The sequence below is a fragment of the Moschus berezovskii genome, chromosome 23 (genome assembly GCF_049115385.1).
Source record: "Moschus berezovskii isolate FMDL1 chromosome 23, NW_MosBer_1.0, whole genome shotgun sequence".
Lineage (NCBI taxonomy): Eukaryota > Metazoa > Chordata > Mammalia > Artiodactyla > Moschidae > Moschus > Moschus berezovskii.
In genome coordinates, this window is record NC_142482.1 from 31,462,321 (window position 1) to 31,478,512 (window position 16,192).

General features: G+C 40.9%; 1 protein-coding gene across 1 annotated transcript; it reads right to left on the bottom strand.

Annotated features, from left to right (window-relative positions):
• Positions 1 to 1,132: 1,132 nt before the first annotated feature.
• On the bottom strand, positions 1,133 to 13,234 carry ENPP5 (ectonucleotide pyrophosphatase/phosphodiesterase family member 5). Its single transcript, XM_055406710.2, has 4 exons — positions 13,046 to 13,234; positions 9,386 to 10,249; positions 7,990 to 8,166; positions 1,133 to 3,791 (listed from the first exon to the last, which is right to left on the bottom strand). Exons 2-4 carry the CDS (start codon positions 10,212 to 10,214, stop codon positions 3,364 to 3,366), a joined length of 1,434 nt encoding a protein of 477 aa, XP_055262685.2. The 5' UTR covers positions 10,215 to 10,249; positions 13,046 to 13,234; the 3' UTR covers positions 1,133 to 3,363.
• Between the last annotated feature and the right edge of the window lie 2,958 nt (positions 13,235 to 16,192).

A 16,192-nucleotide genomic window follows, 5' to 3' on the forward strand; every position in this document is an offset into this window, starting at 1 on the left:
AGTTCCCAGACTCTGTGCTTCCTGAAGTTTGAATTCCAGATTTATTGAATAAAATTGATTCCAATAGAGAATGAAAACTAAGACCAATTTCTTTATTAAAGACTGGGAAAGTTATGAACTATTCTACAAAGTTTCAGTCCCAAAATACAGTAATCTTTCTTAGTGCCTCTTCATTGCGATTGATTATCAATGTTACATTAGCTTCATAAAACTAGTGTTTTAGAAAAAACCTGCATGAGTTTTTGAGGTGAACATAACATTGATATCAAACCTCATAAAAAATAGCATTAAAAAAGATTACAGATTTTCAACGCTATGTTTTTTCCAGTAGTCATGTACGGATGTGAGAGTTGGACCATAAAGAAGCATAAAGAAGGATGCTAGAGAATTTATGTTTGTGAATTGTGGTGCTGGACAAGATTCTTGAAAGTCCCTTGGGCAGCACAGAAATCAAACTAGTCAGTCCCAAAGGAAATCAACCCTGAATATTCATTGGAGGGACTGATGCTGAAACCAAAGCTCCAATACTTTGGTCATCTGATGCGAAGAGCCAGCTCACTGGAAAAGACCCTGATGCTGGGAAAGAATGAGGGCAGGAGGAGAGGGGATGAGATGGCTAGATGGCATCGCTGACTCAATGGACATAAGTTTGAGCAAACTCCAGGAGATAGGGAAGGACACAGGACAGGTGTGCTGCAGTCCATGGGATCACAGAGTCAGATGCGACTTAGCAACTGAAGAACAGCAACAATAGATTTTCTATAACTAGGTTCTTGCAAGAATCTGAAACTAATAATAGGATCAATTCTAATTAAGATGTCAGAAAGCATTTTGCGAAGCAGTTTTCAATTTAAATGGCAGGTGGCAAAGGCAGAAGAAATTACAAAACATACCCTGAACAGGAAAAATGGTATCAATTAATGAACTTCAAAACAGTTGATAGAAGGTGGAGACAAAATATGTCAGTGTTGTGATGGGGGGGATTCCATTCTTTTGACCTTTTAAAAGTTTTTACTTACAGTCAGGAAGATTAGCCGGTCTCCATTTTATTTCTGTGTCCTAATTTGTGTTGACTGTACACAAAAGTTTGGCCAGAGAGACATGCAGGTAAAACCAGAAAAACAACAAAACTGTCAAAACATGATAAGAGACAAGGTTTTCCCAGCAAAGTTAAAAATTTTATTTTCTTTCAGGTAAACTCTCCAGCTGCTATTTTACAGGAAAATAAGTATCTGTAAATAAAAGAACCATTCAATAATCAAATCTTCAGATTTTTAATGATTTCATCAGCATTACAGAATTTACTGTCTTCTTACCACTAACGTCATCATAGCACCCTCTAAAATGAATTTAACACAACAATTAATTTACATACACAGATTGCACTTGAATAGTAACTGCTTTTAAATAGACCAGTTTCATCTTAAGGTCATTAGATTTGGCATCTCAAATCACACAGATAAGTTCATTGCTATAAAGCAAGCCAATATGAATAAGTCACATATTCTAAAATGTCTAATCCAGAGTTCAGACCTCCTGAGGAGTTTGCTATCTACCATCTCATGTCTCAGCTTCTTAATCTATACCACTGATACATTTCCAGTGATTTCATTCTATCCCATTAAGAGGTTGTATTAAGAATTAGGTGCTAACAGTCTTTATTTGCATCATCATTTAAAAATCATTCACCTGATTTTAGGAAGCACTTTAATTATATTTTTCACTCTGCCACTTTTGTTCTTTACCTCAAATTTATAGTTTCTTTCTTGAATACTTTTGCCGTTTTACTACTACTTTGCCAGTGGGTACATAAAATATACAGAAAATCACAGCATTATCTATGGGCCACATGTCTATAAGCTGGTTTCTGTTTTCTTCAAGGAAAGCTATTCTTTTGGCGGCTTCCTCTTTCCCCTAAGAAACCACCGGTAATACCACCCTCTCCCCAACCAGACTATTTAAGAGACCAAAAGCACGGCTTTCCATCGTGGGAATAAGGAGCTGAGATGACCAAGCAGGTGAAAAACCCTACTCAGGAGACAGTCTTTTGTGAACGAAAAGTCCTACTGAGGAGTAATGTCTATTTGTGAACCTGGATTCATCTTTGATTCCACTGAGCATCTGTGAGTGGATATTCAAATATTTCAAGGAAACAAGGCTATAATCTCAACTTCTCTTATTTCAATACTTATTACCTCTAGATATTGTCTCACTAAATTTTGCCACCAGGCACCCTTTAGCGCTGTCCTGGGTACATTGCAAACACTGGTCCTGCCAATTTTTTTTCCCCTAAACTCCTAATTATTTCCCCCAAGCTCCACACAGTTCTTTTCAAGGATTGTGTGGCCGACAATTTTCCCAATATATTTTGTGCTCTCTTGCAATTCTGGACCTTCAAATGCTCAAGTCTAAAGGCTCCGTTACTACAGGTTACCAGAAACAAAACACTCTTTGATCTAATCTGATTTTTAACACAATTAATAGTAATTTATTTTTCAAGGAAACAATTACAGAGCAAGAGAAAACATTGCTGAGATGATGTCTGATCCCTTCTACCCTTCTAGGCCAGTGCTAGACTTGAGAGGCAGCAATGTATATTCATGGTGTCTTTATTGTCAAAATCAGAGTGAAATGACTACATCAGGAAATAGCGATAAAGAATGTCATGATGGAAATGATATGCCTAGAATGAATCCAGCAGCATCTGGATCTCTGTTTTTTGGGGGGAAATAAGATGAAAACCCATGTCAGATGGAAAAAAAATATGACAAGGAGTGTTCATAGATGTACCCTGCTTTGGAAACACATCTCTCTGAAATCCAACGTTCAAAGGTCATCACATTTCATTTTCAACAGTTTTCACTTTCTTCCCGTTCTCCCGATGTAAGGGGTATATTTCTACATTGTTCAGGAATTATTAGAAATTTCATTCCATTAGAACAAAGAATAACAGGTATTCTGGGACACAGGTGCAAAATTTGTCTTTTTCTACTGAATTATAAGACATAATTGTCAATAAAGTGCATTTCACATAAAAGTACCATTAGGAGAGTAAAGTGCAATATGTAAGGTACTTCAAATAGTGCAAAGTTGCTAAATATATACATTGTATGTGCCAAGTCCAAATAAAGCAGGATCTTATCTACCGGAAGCCAGAGAGAACAATGGAAATATACTTCCCCATCTTTCATCCTCTGCAGGTCAGTGTATTTTGGTCCATGTGTGTGTGTGTGTGTGTGTATACATGCCCCTGTATATATACATAACTGCTTAATGGTCTGTGCAAATGTCTGAAGCTAGTTCCCTAGAATTTGAAACCTTTAAACACTGACATAACTATGCCATCTTCACATCACAGAAGCATTAGGCTTGTAATAATGGTTGAGATATTTCAGCCTGAAAATCTGGTAAGGCTGGTATTTGACTTCGAATTAAATGTTTGATGAGAACTATTAAGAACACAATAACTATAACGCTGCCGAGAGAGACCCCAATGAAATGAGCATATGACTCCTCTTGTTCATTTTCTCTTGGTTTCACACCACCATGGAGGAGAGGAGGGGTCTGGGTATTAGGACTTGCTCTTAGAATCGGTGACCTGAGCAGATCCTGAACGTGGCTGAGTGATCCATCGTGAGGCAGGGCAGTGATGTTGAGCAGGTGGCAGAGCAGGGGGTACAGATCCGTAGAGTTCATGGCTGCTTTTGTGAAATTCTTTCGGAAGGCAGGACCGTGGGCTAAGAAAATGGGATGCATTTCTGCTAATGCATTGTCGTACCCGTGGTTGCCTACTGTGAAGATAAAATGCATGAACAAGTTAGCCAGCCAGATGGTATTGAAATGGAAATAACTGTATCATCGAATGCTGGACTTACATGCAAATTTTATCTAATTTGACTTTTAAATAAAAGAATCCTTTACCCATCATCTCTGCTATGGTCAACGTCACGATTCACTTCAGGAAATGAAAAGTCTGGTGATCACAAATCTTTCCCACAGGCCACAGGAAGAAGGGTAAACTTCCCTGAGCCAAGTTGGGGGAACACAAAAGTGATTTTTTTTGTTGGCAGGTAAACTAATTTTCAGCAATTACTTGTTAGGTACCTACTATGTTCCAATCACTGTTCTAAAGATAAAGGGATAAAGGTTCCCCTTAGTCATGAAGCCAATAAATTCATAATTTATCAGTTGACTCATTAGAAAAGACCCTGATGCTGGGAAAGATTGAGGGCGGGAGGAGAGGGTGACAGAGGACCAGATGGTTGAATGGCATCACCAACTCAATGGACATGAGTTTGAGCAAACTCTGGGAGATAGTGAAGAAGAGGGAAGCCTGGTGTGCTGCAATCCACGGGGTCACAAAGAGCTGAACACAACATAGCAACTGAACAACAGTCAAAAAAATAAACATCAGGACTTGTGGGTAAAATCTTGTCTTAGTGTTTCAGATCAGGATCCAGCTTAGCACTGTATGCTTTAGTACGGCTACAAAAAAAGTTAAAAACTTTCGGAGTCTTGGTAAGTCAGAAGAAGATACAAAATTGAAGGATGAAAACCCCTGCATAATAAAAGCTGCCTTTTAAAAGCATGTGGTCTAGCATAATATCAGGGTTCTACCGCCAATAAAATGGCAACCAAAGAGAACTGAAAGGCTTTATTTTAAAGGTGGTGAGAATGACCGGCAAATCGGCCTCTACTGCTTGTGTTTGCTCCCAGGAAATGTGCAATGGGAACACAGAATTGCAAAAAAAAAAAAAAAAAAAATCCTAAATCAATTCCACTGAGAGTCATCTTCCCAGAGTAATTCCAAATCTGCCTGGCAAAATCCATCTAAAGGAGTCATTTTTAGTGCTATGATTCTTTTGAATTTCGTATTCAAGTGGAAATAATGCTGGATTTATGAATCACTAGGAATCATCTGACTGGGGCTGTGCTACTCTACTTAATTAATCAACAGTAACATTGGGAAATGTGCCATTATATAATTTGTAATTGGATGATTGCTGGGCTCCTATCTGTGAAAAGCTGGATCTAGATTCTAATCATGAAGGCAAAGTAAATCCTATCACACTTCTTACTAGAAAATCAGACTTGAAGTTAACTCATTATGGCTTAGAAAACCTTTCCCATGAAGAGGGACTTTTTTTCCCTAGTGATGAATGCATGCTCAGTCACTCAGTCATGTCCAAATATTTGTAACTCCATGGACCGTAGCCCACCAGGCTCCTCTGTCCATGGAATTCTCCAGGCAAGAATAGTGAAGTGGGTTGTCATTTCCTTTTCCAGGGGATCTTCCCAACCCAGGAATTGAACCTTGGTCTCCAGCATTGCAGGCAGGCAGATTCCTTACCACTGAGCCACCCGGGAAGCCCTTCCTAGTGGTAGCCCCTACCATAAATGCTTGATCCAGCAGACAGTATTTAATAATGGATGCCTAAGGGCAGTGGTTCTCAAACTTGACCGTGTATGAGACTCTGGTGTAGGGAGGATGGGTGCAGGTAAAAACACAGATCTCTGGGCTCTACCCTCTCAGTTCCCAGTTTAGCAGATCTAGGTTGGGCCCAAGAATCTGCATTTCTAATGAGTTCCCAGGAGATTTGGATGATGCTGGTCCAGGGAACACGTTTTGAGAACCGATGCTTTTGGACATTAGGGCTGAATTCTCTTCTAGACCTCAGGCTGAGAAGGACTGTACTGGCCAGTACTTAATTATTTTTTTGAAAAAATAATTATGTCAACATAATGTAACATAAATAGGAGCATCACTAAGGTTTTAGATTCAAAATAGGAGTGACCATCTATTATGTAACTGTAGTTCACTGAACCAAAGTTTCAAGAGAGCCACTGACATGTTAATTGTTAATTGTAATTCTGTCTCTTCAGAGACAGCAGTTCTTTTCTGAGCAACTCCTCTCACATAAGAGTCACCTGCACAATACATGAAAGCCTGAACATATAAAGTTGGCAACTATTCTCATGGCCAAAGAAATTATTTTTAAAAAATTTCTTAATACAGCTCTCCTAGCCTGATTAAATGGAGAAGGCAATGGCAAGCCACTCCAGTGTTCTTGCCTAGAAAATCCCATGGATGGAGGAGCCTGGTTGGCTGTAGTCCGTGGGGTCACTAAGGGTCGGACACGACTGAGTGACTTCACTTTCACTTTTCACTTTCACACATTGGAGAAGGAAATGGCAACCCGCTCCAGTGTTCTTGCCTGGAGAATCCCAGGGACGGGGGAGCCTGGTGGGCTGCCGTCTATAGGGTCACAGAGTCGGACATGACTGAAGTGACTTAGCAGCAGCAGCAGCAGCCTGATTAAATATTGGTTTACAGATTATTATCCATATGTAAAACCTGTTTTAAGGATCTGAACCCACCATGTATACATCTGCCAGTATGACTCATTTATGCTCTACAAATGCCATTGCCAGGTAACTGCTTTTCTCTTCATTAATAAACATTATGGGAACCCAATTCTACCTAAAGGGACATTTTTTTAATGTCTCAAATGTATCAAGGATCAGTGCCCAAAAAAGCATTTCTAGTCAGTGTTGGCACCAGATACTTCCTTCAACATTCAGTAACAATGGAAACAACCCCCAGTGAATTGAATGATATTGCGTGTTAATGTCTCTATCAGCCAGGGAAGCCGATCCCATGCTAGGTAGTTTAAGGGAGGGAATTTCAGATGAGGGCTAGCGCTGAAGCTCAGAAGTAAAGATGAGATGGCAAGGTTACCCCATGAGCAGACCAGTGCGAATAGTCCCCAGTGGGAACCTCAATGGGCCCCAGAGCTGGAGAGACAGAAGGAAGAGGTGGGATCACCAGAGCCCCAAAGGCAGGACTACTCAGTAGGAGCTGAGGCCACAGACAGGGAGGTTGTCCAGAGCTGGGATCACAGTGGACATGAAGTCATAGGCTGGGGCAGACAGAATGGGGGACAGACCCTGGCTTCTGCCAAACTCCTGCCTCCCAAACTCCTGCCAAGGTTCTATACTGGCCAAATGGAACCAGAAACCAGTTTACAAAGTAGCTTGGGAAATTTAGTCTGTAGGGCTCTGTCACTGCTGATACAGAGCAGATCAGGGTAAAGGTGGGCGGGCAGTTTGAGAGCAAATATGCAAATGACAGGCACAATAAAGATGAGTTACATCCTGTGGATGACTTCCATTTGACTAACTTGTTAAAAGCTGTATGAAAAGGGAAAACTACATGTTTTGGATGGCTCCTCTGTTCATGGAATTCTCCAGGCAAGAATACTGGAGTGGGTTGCCATGCTCTCCTCCAGGAGATCTTTCCAACCCAGGGATCGAACCTGGGTCTCCTGCATTGCAGACAAATTCTTTACCATCTGAGCCACCAGGGAAGCCTCTATTATGGATGGCAGAAAGCTCTTTATTTTGTATGCTTGAATTTTAAATAGGATTTCCATCATCTTCTAAATTTATATAATGAAAATACCTCCAGAATTATACCACTAGGTATTCATTAGGAAAATATATCTCGATATACTTTTATCCATTCCAATACGCACTTCTTTTTAGAAACGTTCCCAAGGTGTAAGGCAAAGCTGGCCTATATTTTGTAGAGCCAGAGGGCAAAAGAAACTAGAAAGCTGATAACTGCAGAGAAAAATAGAGATGACACTTTTATGAAACCAGAGTATGAAACAGATGCAGAAAATGATTCAATTTACAAAACTCAGCTTTTTCTCAGGAACATATGATTACAATTGGCAGTATAGGGCACGGTGCTTATTTTTGGTCTGATGACTTCAAGAGAAGTAAATGTTTCACTTTTAGGAGGTTACCTCATTTTAAAGTCCCAGTAAATCTTTATTGGGATATTTATTGGATCTTTATTTAGCTATTAATATATGACACTAGCTAGTTATTCGATTGGTAAACAGAAAGTTGAATACATAAGAAACAACTCCCAGTTGGCCTCCACTTTAGCATACGATGCAGAATGGGCTGTAACATACTCACACAGAAAGTCATCTGACTTATTCCGTAAAATATGCCAGCCATTGTCAGCCACTGCGAGAATGGGCTGAATTCGACTGTTGTGTTTGTAATGCCATCTTTCTGGAATCTCTTCCTTTTTGTAAACAGTCAGATTAGGATGAGCTTGAGCTAGTGCTTCATAGACTTCATCAAATTTGCCTAAAACAGAAGGATGAGGAGAAGCAGTCAAAACAAGACTATCACCGCTACAGCCAAGAAGCAACCTTGGCAACAGAGGTCAGTCAATGCAGACATCCTACTGATGTAGCCAGTCAGCAAGTTCAAGGTAATGAAGTCTTACCAGACAATTTAGAACCCCCTGCCCACCCCCGTTCCCCATGGGGGAAACTGAGAAATAATCATCTCTTAAAATAAATTCACCTTCAGAGAAGACATTTTATTGAACCAAAAATCTCTAATCTCCAAAGACTTAAATACACGTCTGTGTGTGCATGAGTGTGCTAAGCTGCTTCAGTCATGCTCAACTCTTTGCAACCCTGGGGATGTAAAACTTTAGAAAAAAAAAAGTCTTTTAATTTTATATTGGAGTGTAGTTGATTAACAATGTTGGGTTCTTTTCAGTTGTACAACAAAGTGATTTCAGTTATACATATACAGGTATCCATTCTCTTTCAAATTCTTTTTGGGGATGTTAAAAAATATTTTGAGTTTGTTTAAAACTCAAAACAGAATCTACCTTTAAAACAGAAATAATGAATGACAGATTGGTATGAGGCTTTGAGATGAGGTTTGTAAAAAGTTTAAGGCCCTGAAGGCTGTGCTTTGCAATAAGAGAAGCTACTGCAGTGAGAAGCCCTCACACCACAACTAGAGAAAGGCCCACACAGCAATAAAGACCCAGAACATCCAAAAATAAAAACAATATTTTTTTTTTTAAGTTTGAGGTACTGTTATTATTTCCCTTGCTTATAGGTAAGAAAACTAAGTCTCAGCAGGAGCAAAACTCTCTCTTTCCTCTACCCCACTGCTTCCCTATTAAGCAGATCCTAATTAAGGATCCTCTGAAGGCTTCCATAAAAATCACTGTAACTCCATGTACATTTTGTGTGTATCTTCCCATCTCTATTTCTCTGTGAGTGAAGGCTGTAGCTTTTCATCATATCCAATGACTCCAAAATGGTTAAATGCCACTCCCATAAAAATACAAAGAGAGCATCAGTTTCAATACTGTAGAAAAAAGTCAAAAATCAGACTCTGAGGGAAGAGACTTTGTCTTTTCAGAGACTAAGGATTAAATCCAAGAATATTACCATGAACAAAGACAAGCACACTTGAAAGACAGAAACAAAAATCCCCCACTCAGTCACACTGGGTACGTCCACACCCCACCCCAGATTACCACTCAGTTCAGGCTGACCTTTGCTGGGCAAGATGGCGGCCACTGGCGATTGGTCAATGAGGGTGTAGTGCTCTCTATCCAGATATTGGTCAAGCTCTATGATCCTCTCCTGGGAACACTGCGTCATTCCATGGTCACTTGTGATGATTAGGTTCAGAACATTCCACAAGTTTGCCTTTTTTAGCATTTGTATGAGATATCCTAACTTGTGGTCAATATCTGAAATGACAGGCCCCATGAGCGGACTGTCTGGTCCCAACTGGTGTCCCATATCATCAGGTTCCTCCCAATAAAGAAGACCAAGATTGATGGGCTCTTTTGATGTAAACCATTCAATAATTTTGGCAACTCTCTCTTCAAATGAAACGGAGTCATTGTAAGGCATGTAGTGAGTGGGAAAGCTTCCATGTATTTTGACATCTGTTCCAGGCCACATGGCTGCACCACTCGTGTGTCCTGCCCTCTGATTTGTGATCCATATCGGCGTTGCTTCTTCCCAAAACTCAGAATCATAAATATCCATGTCATCCAAGGAGAAAGATTTATTCAGAATAGGGTCATACATGTCATTTGCCACGATACCATGATTCTCAGCAAAGAGGCCAGTGACCAAAGTATAATGGTTAGGGTAGGTCTTTGTAATAAAAATATTATTAACTTGCTGCACCTGGACACCGTATTTCATAATATAATGAAAATGGGGTGTTGGAACTCTATATAAATAATCCCAACGGAATCCATCAAATGAAACTAGCAGAACCTTTGGCTGGTCTGATTGGAGAGAAAATGTAAATGAAAATGTTAATGCAGCAAGCATGAAGGACACCCGGAGAAGTTTTGAAGTCATTTTCAAACTACTTGATTGCTTCAGTGTAAGATGATCTGTATAAGAAAAATATAGAAGTTAATGGCAATAATTTTGTTTTGCATACTTTACCCAAAATGGAGAATGACGGTGATAAGTAACCCCAGTTATAGTATACATCACAGCCTGGAAGGTTTATGTTGCAGAATTTCATCTTAAACAAGAAACATGGGGCTCTCTATAACAAAGCTACGAAATATATTCACACTTTAGAACTTGTTTTAGTTTCTAAGAACTTACCAAAACATTTCCTCAAAGAAATTATGTGAATGATCTCCCCAAATATCATTTTAAAAGATGAAATAATTTGCATACAACTTTTCAGAAACATTTTCAGGTTGACTCAGACTTCTGGCTCCTGCTCATGGACATTTATATATGTCCAAATATTCTGGGAACTGGTGATAGACAGGGAGGCCTGGCATGCTGCAGTCCATGGGGTCACAAAGAGTCAGACACAACTGAGCAACTGAACTGAACTGAACTGAAATACCTGTGGACACATTCATCATTAGTGTTAGACAGGCTGTAGGAATTAGCACTAGCAAATTCAAAAATAATATTTTTAAAAATACATATGTAAACCTCCATGTTTCATTGGCAAGGCCTTATGTTTGGTCCATCATAGTAAAAGATTAACTTGGTGTCTTTAAGTGACGTAAAAACTGTGACATTCTAATATATTTGTGAAACGTAATCAACATTCATGTATTAATAATCAAAGCATGCATGTATGCTAAATTGCTTCAGTCATGTCTGACTCTATGCAACATTATGAACTGCAGCCTGCCAGGCTCCTCTGTTCCTGGAATTTCCCAAGCAAGAATACTGGAGTGGGGTGCCATTTCCTTCTCCAAATAATCAAAGCATGTTGTTGTTGTTTGGCCGCCCAGTCATGTCTGACTCTTTGAGACTGCGTGGACTGCAGCACACCAGGCAGCTCTGTCTCTCACCATGTCCCGAAGTTTGCCCTCGTTCATGCCTATCACATCAGTGATGCCATCTAGCCATCTCATCCTCTGACGCCCTCTTCTCCTTCTGCCCTCAGTCAAAGCATAGTCTTCTTTAAATAAAAAGATTAGGTTCTGAACTAAGTATAACAGAAGTGTAAATCTGAAATTTGATGTTGACCTTCCTAATGTTAGTGGCTTCCCTGGTGGCTCAGTTGGCAGAGACTGCCTGCAATGCGAGAAACCTGGGTTCGATCCCTGGGTTGGGAATATTCCCTGGAGAAGGAAATGGCAACCCACTCCAGTATTCTTGCCTGGAGAATTCCATGGACAAAGGAGCCTGGTGGGCTATAGTCCATGGGGTCACAAAGAGTCAGACAAGACTAAGTGACTTTCACTTTCATTTTTCCTAATGTTAAAATTCATCAACATTTAATCTTATCAGTGGTGTGTGTAGAACAGGCACTTCCCAGGATTAAATAAATCTCTTGGGATCAAAGTGGTTGTAATTGTTGTTCACCTGCCTCTATTTCTAAAAAGCTTTTATTCTATTCAAGAAAGCTAATAAGAGATAATATGAAAAACAATACATATGTAAATTTTGTCAGTTCTCATTGGGTTTGCAAATCCAGTAAGGATCTTTTGTTCTTTCCCTCTGCTCTTCATTCTTGCATGAAGTTATTTATAAGCCCACCAAACCTGGATCTAACTATATTTTGTGCCAAGAAATCTCTTGAATTCTGTTTTTGACATCTTCCTAATTTGAATATGCTGAAGACATTTTTAAACCTCAGAAAAAGAACCTGTCTTGCCCTCCTATTTTATAAGTGCTGGTAAATAAAAACTGCTTGGCATGCCTGCTTTGCTATCAGGGGCAAGAATTCTGCTTCTGTGTGTTTTTTTTTTTTTTTAACCATGATTTCAGCATAACATAACATTACTTAAACTGAAATTGTTGTAGGTACTGATCTCCAGACAATGGCTCAAAAATTAAATTTAAAAAACTATTCCTCAAATGACAAGAAACTTCCCAGTTCTGGAAGGAACATGAATAATCAGTTCCAATAAGGAACTGCAAAAATATTTACTAACATTTCTGGCTAAGAATGGTGGTTCTTCCTCTTCCTCTTTTCTTCACTTTCTTAACACAAGAAAGGATACTATGAACCAAATATAATTTAAAGCTAAAAAATGAATCAACTACATGAAACATCTGATTTCTCCTCTATTTTAGTCAATTAATTCAGCAACTGTAATAAGCAGGACCGAACTGCTTTCCTGGGACAAACGCAAATAAACAAAGGCTAACCATTGCCTCAAGCTTAGGAATGTTTGGTAAGAGGAACCAACATTATCACATCGATGACATAAAGCAACAAACAGGGAAGCGGGGGTGGGGATGGGAGAAATCTGGTTTCTTTCTTTTCCAACACAAAGTGCTTCATGGCGCTGTGGAATCCCTCGTTCTGGGTCCAGATTTCACTGGGCTGCTTTCCAATTCCTCGCCCCTCCAGCCCTTCCCCCACAGACAGCCTTGGAAATCTAGAGGAAAGGGGCGCCACGAAAGGAGAGGAGAGAAAGTGAAGGATGAGTAGGTGTATGTAGAGCGAACAGACGTCAGGAGGAGGGTGATGCGTCTCCCCATCGTTTTCACCGGGATTTCATCCTAGCTCCGGGAAGGATCTCGGCGTAGGGTACATTCCCAATTTGTAGAACTCCAGCCCGCCCACCGAGGCCAGAAGATGCCCTAACGTGGGTTCTGTACAAGTGTGCAGTGGAAACGGGAGGGAGGATAGTCTGGGGGTCCCTAAAGAGGCAGGTGGGTCCCGGGGAGGCCAGCCTCCCACTTCCCCCGACTCTTACCCTCGCGGCGATCCGCTCAGTCCGCACCGGCCTGGGGCAATGGGAGGGAAGGCCTGGAAAGGGATCCCTCCCGCAGACCCGGGGCAACAGCCAGGAGGCGGCGGGAGCAAGGGGTGCCCCCCAAACCCACAGCCGCTCACCTGCTCGCCAACTCAACGCAGAGCACCTGACCAGCACTGCACCTGACCAGCACCGCCTACCGGCCGCAGGCCCCGCCTCCTGACTCCCATTGGCTACGGGACAGAGAGAAAGCCGGGCTCCTGGGAGTGGCTGCCCCGCCTGTCAATCGGTGGGGCGGGCACGGCGGGATTTGAAGGGTGGATCCGGCGGGAGCCAGGGGAGTGAGGGGCGACGTGGACCCAGCCTGGAGGCTCCAGGGGCAGGAAGGAGAAGGCGCCCCAGGGCTCGCTAAGGCCTCCTCTGCCGGGTCACAGAACCATTCTGCATTGTGCCTTTTAGGCGGACAGTTACGCTGTGGTCAGTGATGCAGAGAGGTCATAGCGCGCTACCCCCAGTAGTGGTTGATGTGTTCCGACACTGTTTTCGTTAAAAGCTACTATTCTCTTACCCGATTTTTCATCTCCAGTTTTCTTATGTTTTCTGATCACAAATGGGTAGCACCAAACTCTGGACTTTGCTCCGAGGAACACCCGAGAACCCCAGAAGATCAATGGTGCAAAATCTAATTTAAAATAATTTAATTTTACTGTCCCGGTTTTTGCAAGGTCAGGTCTCTGAGGGATCTGCAATAGTGTGGCGCCTGAGAATGCGCATATTACACCAAGCCAGGTTCAGAATCGGGGTAATTTGCACAGGCTGCGAAGCTGAATAGCTATGCCAGGCACCAGATTCTGCTCCTAGCTTTGTTTTTAAATATGCAGGATTGAACTTTGGATCTGACTCCTCTTTCTTGATCCTGTTTCTTCTATTCCCATTCTGAAATGAATTAATGTTCTAGTGTTTTTTGTCTTGTTTTGTTTTGTAATGTATGGTATTTTTAGGCGGGAGGGAGTGCAGACAGGTACACAGTTTGCCAATATGATCCCAGCTATATTTATCATAAATTATAGCAGTGACTTCCAGCTCCCCTGAAAGAATTTGTCCATCTACACAATTCCCAAACCTAATTCTGACCACCCTGCGATGGGCAACAATATCTGCTGGTTGTTGCAACTTAAATGTAAACATCTAATTAGTGGTTAAAATGGAGAGCAGAACCAGTAGTTCTGTGTCCCCTGGAGCTCACTTCCCTGGTACACCAGAACTGTAATGAATAGAGAGCCTTACTGAGAGTTAATTAAACAAGGCAAACATTTTGGTCATTGTTTTTTCTCCTTCTCTCAACTTCTCATAGAGGGACAGTCCCTATCCCAATGGCTCCCTTCCCACAACGTCATACCACCCACAGGGGGATCTGGGCACTCTTCCACGGTCTTTTATTTGTAATAACTTGAGTTTATGGTTTTCTACACGTGGGATGGGGATTGAAAGGGGGACTGATGTCTGTGTTTGGCCAGATTCAGTTGCAATGAAGCTGTACAGGTTGTTCCAAGTTCCCAAAGCCCTGTCCTTTGAAATTGCCCCAACTTGGAACAGGGTGGCCCAATATTATAAGTCTTTGTCCCCCCAGAGTAGACCAACCCTGTGTTCTCCCAAAACATTTAGAGAACAGCATATGCTGATCAGAGAGCAGAATAGTGAAAACCGGCTTGTCTTTTACATGGATCGCTGAATATTGTTGGACTCTGTTCAGATGGCACTGCTTGGCTCTGCAAACTTTTTATGAAGAAAAGATTGTATTCACAAGTCACCTCTGTGACACAGGCATGGTGCAGCTGTTAACCACAGTGCACAGCATGAAAAATGAGTCATGAGGGGCCCAGCGAGTGCCAGAGACACTGCCCAGATCTCCATGTAATGACATCTAGAGTCAACTGGCAGGCTCATGATATAACTCATGTTGCTAATAGGGAAAAAATCTGGCTTACATAGCAGAGATAGAGGAATGATTGTAAAAACATGGAATTCCCGCTTCCACATCTGTACCAGCCCTTCTGCCCTGTCTGTGGCCTTGAGTTCTGTCCAATTGCTATAACTACTCAGCCAACTATGGTCACCTAACGATCCCCAGCTCTTTTGGCACCAGGGACAGGTTTCGTGGAAGACAATTTTTCCATGAATTCAGGGTGGGGTGGGGATGGTTTAGGGATGTTACATTTATTGTGCACTTTATTTCTATTAAGATTATATCAGCTCCACCTCAGATCATCAGGCATTTGATCCCGGAGGTTGGGGACCCCTGGCCTAAACCACAAACTGGTTGACTGTTGCTATTCCTTTGTTTTATATTATTGAATTAATATGTATATCATCACTGAGCTAGTAACATTTTTCTGCATAATGGTATAACAGAAGAATCAGCTTCTTTCATGGGTTTTGGGGTACAGATGGGCATTCCTCTACCTATCTAAAGAAGACTAATAAGGGTTTGAGAGCAGAATTATTTTCTTTCTGAGGAGCTAGAAGAGGTTTGAGTTAAAACTAAAATAGGATTTTTTTTTAATGAAATAGCCAAGACTGGTTCTGCAATAGTAGTTTTCTTTTCAAAACTAGTGTTTACCCCATGGTAGGGTGAATGAGCAAATTATTTTACAGAAATTTTAAAAATCTTTAGGATTGTAATATACTTCATCACAACAATAAATTAAAACAAAGTCTATCTCTTAAACCTTTATAGAACATTTTGCAAAATATGAGTCTCACATATTGAACAGTCATAGATTAAGAATCATAAGGCTTCTCTTGGCCAAACTCTGGGAGATGGGGATGGACAGGGAAGACTGGCATGCTGCAGTCCATGGAGTCACAAAAAGTAGGATACGACTTGGTGACTCAACAACAACAAGGATTCTGGTTCTGGGCTGACCTTAACTATTTTTTAAATTTAAGTATAGCTGATTTACAATGTTTCAGGTGTACAGCAAAGTGATTCAGTTCTATATATATATATATATATATATATATATATATACACACACTTTTTCAGACTCTCTTCCATTGTAGGTTATTAAAAGATACTGAATATAGTTCCCTGTGATATACAGTAGGACCTTGTTGTTTATGTATTTTATATACAGGTAAGTGAAA